The following is a 12451-nucleotide window of genomic DNA, read 5'->3' as shown; positions in this document are numbered from 1 at the left end:
ACACACTTACCTATTCATGTCCCTCACTCACCACTTGCCCGTGCCTGCAGGAAGGAATGAACACACTGGATGAATGGGACTTCCAGAAGTACGCAGACAGCGTGGCCAAGAAGCACATGACCCGCAACATCAAACACGTGATGAAAGAGGGCGGCCGTGCTGGAAAGGCTCTCATGATCAACACAGACAGGCTCATCAGCACCGTGCAGGTGCTTAGTGTTGCCGGAGGAGCTGCCAAGGCCGCTCGGGCCATCAGCGTCACCACAGGGGTCATGTCGGCGCTCTTCCTTGCCGTCGACATCTTCTTCCTTGCCAAGTACTCGCACGAGCTGCGCAAGGGCGCCAAGACCAAGTTCGCTAGCAAGATCCGCGATGTATGCAAGGAGCTGCAGAGTGGCCTGCTGGAGCTGAACAAAGTCAAGTGCCAGCTGCAGAAAACCATGGACGGGATCGAGGTGGAGGCATATGAGGAGGAGGACGAGGAAGAGGAGGATGATGACGACCTGGAGTCAGACCCAGTGAAACTGGCCCAACTGGAAGAGGAGCTGGACCAGCTGGAGGAGGAGCTGGACAAGAGGGTCCTGGAGGAGCCGAGCATAAGCACAGAGACGGAGAAGGAGGGAAAAAGCAAGAAGAGAAGAGGGAAGGAGACAAAGAGCGAGAAAGAGAAGAATGAAAGTGAGATGAAGGAAGGGATGACTGAAAGTGAGCTCATGGAGGAGGACAAAAGGAGTGTTAAGAGTGAATATGGGGACTTGGAGAAACAAGTGAAAGAAAAGAAGGAAGAAGTGCATGGAGAAAAGAAAGTGGAGAAAACAGAGGCGGAGCTGACTGATGAGACTCCAAAGAGAGATATGGAGAAGGGTGCCTCGACCAAGAGTGACACAGGAGAGAGGGATGGAAAGAGTGAAAAGGGGGAGTCTGAGAAAGACAAGGACAGTGTGATGGAAAAAGCAAAAGAGAGGCCAGAAAGAAAAATGTATCCGTTTGACAAACACAACAGAAGTGAACGAGAGGAGAGAGAGAGTGTAAGGTCTGTACAGAGCAGTGCAAGCGAGATGAGCGTGACTAAGAGAGCAACCCAGGACAAGGCAGCAGTGATGAAACAAGAAGACGAGACTAAGAAGGGCAAGGCCAGGTCTGAAAAGGGAACGAGGGATAGCAAAAGGGAGACAGAGAGACAGACTACCAGGAGTAGGAGAGTGGAGGAAGATGAGGAGAGAGGGAGCCGAAGGGGAAGTAGAACTGATGTAGAACTCAAAGAAGGTGGGCAAGCGGTCACCAAGCCCAAACAGGAAGGAGCTGGACGGGAGGAGAGAGGAGGAGTACAGAGGGAGAGTGCAAAAAGACGAGACAGAGAGAGGGAGGTCAGGGGTGAAAGACTGAGCACGCAGGAAGGAGGTACGAGCAGGGAGAGCCTTGTGGGGAGAGGGGAGGAGGACTACGGGAGGAGGAGAGAGAGGGAAGGGGAGAGGAGAGGTAGCAGACAGGAATATGGGAGTGAGAGAGGAGGGGTAGAGGGGAGGAGCCACACCAGCTTAAGAGGAAGGAGTGCAAAGGAGCAGAATGAGCAGAACAGAGGAAGCAGACTGGAGCATGACAGGGAGAGTAGAGGAGGTGAGGAGAGGAGGGGAAGTAGGCAGGACAACTCTGCTGAGAAACACGGGGGAAGGGCATCATGGGACGGCAGCAAAATTGAAGGAGAGGCCAGGGAGCAGACAAGAGAGGGACCTGGAGAAAAAATCTCTCGTACACGCTCCATTCGTCAAGATGGCCTCAATATATAACCTGTATAACAGGGAAGCTACACCAGGAGCATAACTGAAGCATTCTGTTCATGTAAAAAGCATTTTAGAAGGCTGGTCTATTTTTTTTTAACATTGTTGCAGCAGACACGACACGAATGGAACGAATGGCGACAGGGTTAAACCAATATGGACTAAAACAACTGCATTTAAAACCTTTGTTGACAAGAAAGATGTGATTGTTGCACTTTTGAAACGATTTAAGAGCTTAATGCACCAATTTAAGTTTAATGTCACTGCTGGTTAAGCCCTTGGAAGTCATAAGTCCAGGAAGTCTTTCCAGACCCACTCTCATTCTAAATTGAGATGTGCTGTTTGGTGTCAACGAGGCTACTAAAAAAAGCTTGCTTAATCCATGTGTGCTAAACTGACCCTTAAAGTGTAGAACAGTTGAGATGGCCAGAAATTTGCTGGCGGGTGGACATATATGAAACTAGGTGGGCAAATTAAATTTCCTCTAATTGACCTGTATACATAACCACTATGTAGTATTTTTGCAATCACATAATTGCATTGTTTCCACTTGTGTTTTGTGATCATGCCGGTTTTAATTACATAGGCCGATGTTTACCATATGAATTATACATGTAATGTATGTAACGATACTTTACAGTGAGTTTAAACCTTTAAATCTTCTGGCCCATTAATAAACATGCTAGCAATAAGCCTCCTTGCTAGCACACCCACCTCCTTTTCCCAAGATTGTGAATTAGAGTTTGGTGCAGGACTGTGTGTCTACACAACACAGCTTGCAGATAGTTACAAAAGCTTTACTATACTTGCACACAGATTTGTTATCTGACACAAGTAGCCAACGCGAACAATAAAACAGTATCGCCTACTATTGCCAAAGCCACAGAACAAGTTAAAGTAGCTTGGTGTTTAAAAGACAGCTGGGGAAAATGTTGATTTTCTGATTTTGCCATTTTTCACATCGATCAAAAACATTACCGTAATTCAGATTAATTTAATTAATTCGATAGATCGCCCAGCACTACTTCTTGGTCACTGGCCTAACTTCTGCTAGGATGGGTGACATCTGTGGGCTAACCACTCTGTTACTAAAAATCCAAATGCATGTTACCCTCTACTGTGAAATAATCTTGTCATAATACAATGATTTGGTTAGCTGTCTTTTGAACGAGTAACACAAATTGTTCCAGCGGCCTGAGAGTATTAATGTGTTCTCTTAAAAATATTGAATGGAGAGCGTTGTTATTCTACTGTAGCTAGTAAACTTTACCAACTAGCTTGCACAAAATTACACAGACAGCAGTTTATCAGCACTTTAGGATCTTGCTATGCAGACAGTGGCACATGCATTTGGGTAGTTGTGGGAACATAAACTATTGATATATTTGAGATATACAAAAAGAATATGATATATGGTGACTGATATGGTGACTGTCCAAGTGGGTGGCAGACAGTTACCCACCCACTGATGCCCACACATGGCTATACAACTAGTGTAGAAATGTTTATCATAGTTTTTTCAGTTGATAATAATATTCAGTAACGCTATAATTCTCTGGTGGTGTTAGGAAAGGTTTTTGTGCCTTAAATGTGAAATGTATTTTAACCAACTATCCTTCAGGTGTGAAATACATTTTAATGTACTTGGTATCTCGTAAGATAAGATCCAGAATGCACTTTATTAGCATCTCCCCTGCAGCATAACTCAGGACCTCTGTATGTCTCCATATCTCTATGGAGAGGAGAGGAGCTCATCCCCTCAGCACTGTGCAGAGTGGTGGGTGGATGCATTCAATCCATTATAGCCATCAAATGTTTGTCGAAAGAAGTGGTGAAGTCAGCACAGCACAGCACAGAGTGTCCGTTGTTAAATTCTCCATTTTTCTAAGAAAATGACTACTGATTATTTTTATTTTTATTTTTGTTGTATGTAAGTGTGAAATTGTTTTTGCGCTCATAGTTGTTCGCTCATGTTTATTTTGTTTTTAATTAATTATTTCTTTGTTATGTGTTGTTGATCTTTTCGATGTAAAGTGCCAAACATCTCTGGTGTTTCATGCCACTGCCATACAAACTGTTACAATATATGGGTTCCTTTTGGTATTTCTAATAAATTGCTATTCTTTCCATAGTTTTATTGTGAAATAGTGTTATTTCGGCTTTCCCTTTTATTGCTAAATTTAATTTAATTTAATACTACTGAATGTCCAGCAAAGTGAGCTGGACAAATGTTTACACAACAATAAAGCAATAATAAAAAATATTTCTACTTTACAATGGTAAAACATTACAATATGTTCCAAATTCGGTATTCATAACTGTAATTTCCACTACATGCAATCTCTAACCACTTCCGTGCGTACATGTGGGGATCCATCACATTAGGTGCCATTGAAAACCAATTCACTGGGACCAGAAGTGGGTAGGGACAGGGGCTATAATGCCCTAAAAAGCGAGTCTGCTCAGTATAGGATGCTCAGTAGGAAAGCTTGTGCAACAGTTTATATGTGTCCGTACAGCACCTTAACTCAACCTGTCAGTAGTTTTTTAGGCCACATGGCAATATTTGTGTTAATTAGATAATGTATGATTTACATATTAGCAGTGAATTTGGGTGACTAATTATAAGGTGACTTTACAAACCATGTGTAGGTATACATATTAACGTGAATTTAAAAGTTAATGGAAATAAAACATGACATGAGCACCAACGCACACATAAAGAGAAAAAGTACAGAGGGAGGTCATCCTGTATTTTCTAGGATATCTAAAACAGAGACTCAAAGAATCTCCCATAGAAATGTATGGGGTTAGTTCGTAACGCAAACATGGCAGTCGTCTACACATATTCCCCCCCTTCCGCCACCAAAAGTTGACATGTGAATACATCGTGCCAATCGTGATCTCCCAGCTGGAGCGAATTTGGTGTGTCGTGATTCGTGAAGCATTGCGCACGCGTAGTAGTACCCAAAATTGATGCCCGATAAGTGCCCGAAAAGCATTGCAGTATGGTCGCCGAGTGGAGGGACTTGCCTAAAAGGACTTTGTCTAAAACATTTGATTTATTGTTTTTATTCTTTTCATATTTATTGTGTTCGTTACTTGAATGAAAATGTCCCTCTAGTCAGTTTCCTTTTCTGTCAAGGATATCCCAAAGTTTGTTGCAGCATCATACCTACCTCCTTCTCTGCAGCCGCGAGTGCCACTACGAGACAGGGTTCACTCTGTAATGGAGTGGAAGTGAGTAGTGTCCACTAAAATTAGGTTTAAAGTCTTAGGCACAACCCCGATCTTTTAATCGTTCTGGAGCAAACTTCTTAATTTCATGTGAGGGAACTTAATTTCATGTGACTGAATTAACTGGAGGCAAATATCATCCAGAGAGTGAATCCAAAGTGAATTTCTCTTTATTCCACTTCCCCGTGCCTGCAGGAAGGAATGAACACACTGGAGGATTGGAACTTCCAGAAGTACTCGGAGAGCGTGGCCCAGAAGCACATGCATCACAACATCAAACACGTGATGAAAGAAGGCGGCCGTGCTGGAAAGGCTCTCATGATCAACACCGACCAGCTCATCAGCACCGTGCAGGTGCTCGGTGTTGCCGGAGGAGCTGCCAAGGCCGCTCAGGCCGTCAGCATCACCACGGGGGTCATGTCGGCGCTCTTCCTTGCCCTCGACGTCTTCTTCCTCGCCAAGGACTCGCACGAGCTGCACAAGGGCGCCAAGACCAAGTTCGCCACTCAGATCCGTGAGGTGTGCAAGGAGCTGCAGGATGGCTTGCTGGAGCTCAATAAGGTCAAATGTCAGCTGCAGAAGACCATGTATGGTATCGAGTTGGAGGAGTACGTGGAGGAGGAGGAAGAGGAGGATGAGGATGACCTGGAGTCAGACCCAGTGAAACTGGCCCAACTGGAGCAGGAGCTGGACCAGCTGGAGGAGAAGTTGGACAAGAAGGTCCTGGAGGAGCCGAGCAAGAGGGGAGAGATGGAGAAGGAGGAAATGAATGACAAGGGAAAAGAAAAGGAGACAAAGAGCGAGAAAGAGAAGAAGAATGAAAATGAGAAGAAGAAGGAAGGGATGATTGAGAAGAAGAGTGAGATTGAGGAGGACAGAAAGAGTGTGAAGAGTGAAGGTGGGGACTTGGAGAAACGAGTTAAAGAACAGAAAGAAGAAATGCAAGAAGGAAAAAAAATGGAGAAATCAAAGATTAAGCTGATTGGCGAGGCTCCAAAGAAAGATACAGAGAAGGGTGTCGCGACCAAGAGCAACAAAAAAGAGAGGGATGGAAAGAGTGAAAAGGGGGAGTCTGAGAAAGACAAGGACAGTGTGATGGAAAAAGCAAAAGAGAGGCCAGAAAGAAAAATGTATCCGTTTGACAAACACAACAGAAGTGAACGAGAGGAGAGAGAGTGTAAAAGGTCTGTACAGAGCAGTGCAAGCGAGATGAGCGTGACTAAGAGAGCAACCCAGGACAAGGCAGCAGTGATGAAACAAGAAGACGAGACTAAGAAGGGCAAGGCCAGGTCTGAAAAGGGAACGAGGGATAGCAAAAGGGAGACAGAGAGACAGACTACCAGGAGTAGGAGAGTGGAGGAAGATGAGGAGAGAGGGAGCCGAAGGGGAAGTAGAACTGATGTAGAACTCAAAGAAGGTGGGCAAGCGGTCACCAAGCCCAAACAGGAAGGAGCTGGACAGGAGGAGAGAGGAGGAGTACAGAGGGAGAGTGCAAAAAGACGAGACAGAGAGAGGGAGGTCAGGGGTGAAAGACTGAGGACGCAGGAAGGAGGTACGAGCAGGGAGAGCCTTGTGGGGAGAGGGGAGGAGGACTACGGGAGGAGGAGAGAGAGGGAAGGGGAGAGGAGAGGTAGCAGACAGGAATATGGGAGTGAGAGAGGAGGGGTAGAGGGGAGGAGCCACACCAGCTTAAGAGGAAGGAGTGCAAAGGAGCGGAATGAGCAGAACAGAGGAAGCAGACTGGAGCATGACAGGGAGAGTAGAGGAGGTGAGGAGAGGAGGGGAAGTAGGCAGGACAACTCTGCTGAGAAACAGAAGGAAGTGGCAGAATGGGACAGCAGCAAAATAAAGAGAGTGAAAGAGAGTTTAGGGAGTCTCAGTGAACGAGAGAACAGGGAGAGGAAAAGAGAGGGAAACGGGAAAAAGCCTGAACTTAGCACTCATACACGATCCATTCGTCAGGATGGCCTCGATATATAATAACCTCTTGAAGACTACACTATTTTATACTTTCAGGTAAAGTTTGTCATAGTTTTGTCAGTGGTGTATTAATAGATATTACATTTGTAGATGCTGCTTTGATAGGTGATATCCAAAAACCTTATAATTCCCTGGTGGTGTATTGGGAAAGTATTTTGATAAGTGCCTTTTTAAATTATGAAATGTGTGTCAACCAACTATCCTTCATGTGTCAGAATTTACATTATACTTAATAGGTAACAATCCAGAATGCACTTTATAAGGGACTCCCCTGCAACATAACTCAGGACCTCATTACATTAATTATTAATGAAAGAAATAAGCTCATTCTCTCAACAAAGAGTGGTGGGTGGACGCATTTTATTCATTAAAGCCGAATGTCTGTCTGAAGAAGTGATGAAGTCAGCACAGCATCGAAAATCATTTTATATTCTGCATTTTTAAGTAAATGATTAGGTTTGTCCTTCTTGTATAACAGTGGAATTATGCTTGTTTTTGTTGTTTTTGTTTGCTATATTCTGGTATTTGCAATAAATCTATGTGTTTCATAATAGCTGTTTTATTTAGACTTTCCCCCTTCTTGATTTACTGTGACCAGTTAATTCATGGCCAGCTCTCCTCTATGGCATTTGCGTTCTGAAAGTTTACTTGTTCTCTGGACAAAAATGTACACAATGATAAAATATTTGACAGTTTAGATCACAATCATAATATGTAGCACATTCAATATGTGTCAAAATCCAACTGTGTACATGGGTGGTTGACGTTTTAGGCCAAAAAAAAGTTTTTGAAAAAAGAAATCAGATATTAGGCATGGAAATCACTTAAGGCTCTGGTATGGTCCTGCGTCACATTTGCGCGTGTCCAAGACGTGCGTCATTTTTGCCGTGTTGCCTCCAGAAGCAGGCACAGCTTCGTCACAGGCCTCTCCAGGATGCTGGTCTTCGTTTGGAGGCGGACAGAGCGCACACATCCATTCACATCCGATCTGACATCTAAAACTTTCCCCATCATCCAAGATCCTCTTGGAGCTGTAGCATCTGCCACAAGAACAACATCTCCAGGTATGAGGTTTCTTCTTCGTACTGTCCATTTTTGTCTTTGTTGCATCAATGGCAGGTACTCAGAAATCCACCTCTTCCAGAAGAGTTCCGCCATATACTGTATCTGCTTCCATCTTTTTCTGACATACAGATCATTTCTGTTAAACAGTCCTGGTGGCATAATTGGTTTGCTCTTCAACAACAGAATGTGATTTGGCGTCAAGGTTTCCAGGTCATTTGAATCATCTGAGGCCTTTGTAATAGGTCTATCATTCAATATTGCTTCAACCTCGCAAAAGTCCTTCATCGTCCAGGGTCTGCTGTTTAAGGACTGAGGTAAGAACACTCTTCACTGAGCGAATCAGGCGCTCCCAAACACCACCTTGATGGAAAGCTGATGGGGTGTTGAATCTCCATTCTATGCCATCCTGAAGAAAGGCTCTTTGAATTTTACCATGATTCAGAGTAGTCAGACATTCCTTGAGCTCACGGCTGGCTCCAACAAAGTTGGTTCCATTGTCGGACCTGAGAGTTGAGACTGGGCCTCGTCTGCAGATGAACCTTCTCACTGAATTTATACAGGAATCTGTGTCTAATGTGTATGCTACTTCTAAGGGTACAGCTGGTCATACAGGTGAAGAGCAGTCCGTATGTTTTGAGAAGACCTCTGCCCCTTTTAACCCTTAGAACCCGATTGACGCAAAGTGCGTCAAAAAACACACCCTTTCTTCTCTATTACATTGCTCCGCGACTGTTCATCGCAGCGAGATGAAACCTTTATTGCATGACAGAGAAGAAGTGGGGCTTTCCAAAGAGACTACGCACTTGTCTGTACGATCAAGTATGAAAATACAAAAAAAATCATATTTACAGTCTATACTTCTCTGCGTTCACCTGCGCACCCATTACTCTCGTTGGAATTTCTCGCGAACCCGTGATCGCATAGATATGGCAAGCATATCAGATGAAAGAGGAGACACAGGGCTATCCATTGGTGCCATGGATATCGATCCTTCTGGCTTATAAAAACAGACGAAGTGACTGCAAAATATTAACGTCATGTACACAAACCAACGCTGTACACCCATTACTCTCGTTTGAATTACTCGCGGACCCGTGATCGGATAGATATGACACGCATGTCAGATGAAAGAGGAGACACAGAGCTATCATTTGATACCAAGTACATCCTTCTGGGTTATAAAACAGACGAAGTGACAGCAAAATAATAACTTCATATAGCTGGACTTACCCCACGTTTTTGTCTGTTTTTGTTGCAAAGCATGTTTATAATCCAACGCTATCGTGTGTTTCTCTATATGTTAGACCGGCACATCCGGGAACTTGACTCGTGACAAACGTTCCCGCCCCTTTCGGGGGGAAAACAAACAACCCCTCTCATTAACTCCAACGCAAATTAGGGTCAATAAACGTAATTCGTACAGAAATCGCAGGAGTAAATAATAACAAAAAATACCACAAATCAATATGACCACTCAATACATACCCACTTTGCCGGTCGTTGACCGTGAAAGATACCTACAAAAGCTTAATTCAATTAATATAAAAACATGTCCCTTCAGTCTCCCGAGTACGAAGTGGTGCAACAACCCCACTCAGTGACCAGAAGTGTCATACGGTCTTCTCTTCTTATGGCTTGTAGCCATAATTTTCTTCTGTCAGGATTTTTTGAGGACATGGTAGGCAAAAAGAAACTCAGGGAGGGTTCTTAGCTGTGTGGTTGGTACATGTCTACCGGTTCACTCTGGCTTGTTCTGAGGGAATGTTTTCCCCTCAAAAGGGGCATGGCGCAAACAACCTGCTCTGTGTGACGCGGGTCCGGTTGTAAGTATGGCAAAGCATGTTCATAATCCGGTTTTTAGATCCTAGCAAATTCCTGCTTGGCATCCAATTCAAGGCTCACACTGCATTCCAATTTGTTCAACACCTTTTTTGCCTTTACTTTGTTCATGGCAATGCAGTAAAAAGTTGAGAATCATTATGACTGCATGCACCATAGGCACACATGCTAACACGCAAACTTGGGTCAAGTCAGGTCAGATCAGTTCGTGTCACAGATATGGAGCGCAAAAAAGGAAATTTTTCATCACCCTAAATAAAAAATGGCATTTATTTCCGTAAATCACACACCACATATTTCTGTAAATTGCTCAGCCCCAGAGTATCCCACCAACATGGCAATTATATTGCCCGATTCAGGACAGTCTGCCCTACACACACATGAAATGCATGTAGAGCTATGAGCTTGCTGTGGTGAGATACATGTCAAAATATAAGAATTTTTATAAGGGACCGTTCGTTATTTATAAACGGGGTCACCGGAGGGATTTTGAGTGCTTCAATCAAAAGTTGCATGACCCTCCCCATCCTGCAAGACAATTTTCTACAACCCTCCAGCAGTCTTTTTAAAAAAGACATGACCCTCCCCGGCCAATTGTCGATATCTTCCGCCCACGCTGTAAAACGCTATGAAAAGACATTGACTTAAGCAATCTTTCTAAACTCACCCTCTGCTTTCTGATCTTACACATCACACTTCACCAAGATAGTAGATTTACTCACTAACATTGTTGTGGAAACACAATAAGCATGGTAACTAAATGCACACTTCCTGCAACTGCATACCTACTTGAAATAAGTTACTCCTCTAGTAAGTATTCACATGAAATAAAACAATAAAACATTGAGACCATTCAACAAAGCACACTGGGTAATAACAAATTCAACACATGAACTTGTTGCTATGGACTCGTCTCTATAGGCTTCCTCAGTCATTGTAAAGCTGCCGAAGCTGAACATTGTCCGAAACTCAATTTCTCAGACGAGCGTCAATTTGGGAGCTTGACTACACTCCTTCTTTCTCAAATGACTTGAAAATGCCGTTTGCACAATTTCACAAATAATCACAGGGACCGAAAAAATACCTAACATGCCAAATTTTTTTCCGGGTTTAGGCCTATCATTTTAACTTTTCCCCGCTGTCTTGCCGTTTTAATATTTTCCCGTAGAATATCCCATATTACTGTAATACTCTCCTAACATTAGTCCTGCATTCTGGCCTGTGTGTTGTCCTGTTGTTACCCCTTGCCCTTCCAGAGAAACAGATGTATTCAAATCATTGTTTTGCTTGCTTAAATGCGAACTCAGAGTGATGTTAACCTACAGTAGGCCTATTTAAGTTAACGACGTGGTTGTCGTGAGAGTACAATTCATTGGCGCTTGCAGTGTTCGGCCGTAGGCTATGTCTATGTGCGCACCTGCCAGGCTAAGAGCCAAAGAAATCCCCCTGTATATTCACTCCAAGTTGCCCTACCATAACTTACCAACTCTACACTGTAGACCATAAACTGGCTATTTATATGACCAATGTATTTGTTCAACTGTATGAAGCAGAATTACGCACTACTTGGAACGTAACACATTTTTGTGGGGACGTGGGGACGGATGTTGACATTTTCCGTATTTTGCGTGAGAAACCCGGGAAATCTCCTTTATTTTCATTGTTCAATGTTGACAGAGCTATGGGACGAAAGAGAACGTTATATGGCGACAGAAATCAACAATCAAACAAGCCACTTTGATTTTTTGCTGCATTAATACAAAAGATGGGTGACCCCCCCTCCTAGACAAAAAAAAGTTAGGTGACCCTCCCCTCAACAAAGAATAAAAAGACATGACCCTCCCCTATTTTCCTCCGGTGGCCCCATTTATAAATAACGAACGGTCCCTAATACACTTTTTATATTTTGAAATGATTGCAGATCTGGATAGCCTAGACTCTGCTGAAAAAAACAATATATAATATGTGTGTGTGGCACTTACAATGACCAGAATAAATCCTTATGAATAAAGGTAGTGAAAATGCCCTAAAAACAGCTTAGGGTTCTAAGGGTTAACTTCAACGGGCCCAAAATAATCAACGCCTACATGAGTGAAAGGGGCTCTCTTTCGGCAGGTAAGTCCGCCATCTTTTGTTCAAGGAGTCTTCCTCTGTTGCGTCTGCAAACAACACAGTCTGATATGACCTTTCTGGCAGCAGAGTTTGCATTTATAATCCAATATTTCCGCATTAAACTGGACAACATATAATTTCTTCCAGCATTACCTATCTGCTGATGAATGTGGCGCAGAATTAGTGTTGATACATGCAGGTCTTTTGACAGAATAGCAGGACGCTTGGATTCCACTGGCAGTGAGGCTTTGCTTAACCGACCACCCACTCTGAGGATCTCACCGTCCATCACTGGGTCCAATCTGTACAGTGGACTGTCCTTGGAAATGGGTTTCACACCACTCTGCAGCGAGGTAATTTCATCGTTAAACTGCTGATGTTGCACATAACGGATGATTGACAACTCTGCCCTGGTCACATCTTGAGGTGTCAGACTCTGT

At 43.6% G+C, this 12451-nt stretch overlaps 1 protein-coding gene across 4 annotated transcripts in view; it reads left to right on the top strand.

The window, feature by feature from the left end:
- Positions 1 to 8774, top strand: part of LOC125304380 — a 53395-nt gene extending 44621 nt beyond the window's left edge. For 2 of the 4 annotated variants that reach the window (XM_048258604.1, XM_048258616.1), the window contains exon 47: positions 5211 to 8774. In XM_048258604.1, coding sequence (XP_048114561.1) covers positions 5211 to 6995 — 1785 coding nt within the window. In that variant the 3' untranslated portion in view covers positions 6996 to 8774. Of the gene's footprint in view, positions 1 to 50; positions 3910 to 5210 lie in introns of those variants that run through there. The other 2 variants (XR_007195232.1, XM_048258623.1) reach the window with 2 other exon arrangements.
- The last annotated feature ends 3677 nt before the right edge of the window (positions 8775 to 12451 follow it).

Source organism: Alosa alosa, chromosome 1, assembly GCF_017589495.1.
Source record: "Alosa alosa isolate M-15738 ecotype Scorff River chromosome 1, AALO_Geno_1.1, whole genome shotgun sequence".
Classification (NCBI taxonomy): Eukaryota; Metazoa; Chordata; class Actinopteri; order Clupeiformes; family Clupeidae; genus Alosa; species Alosa alosa.
This window is presented reverse-complemented; position numbering and strand designations above follow the sequence as displayed.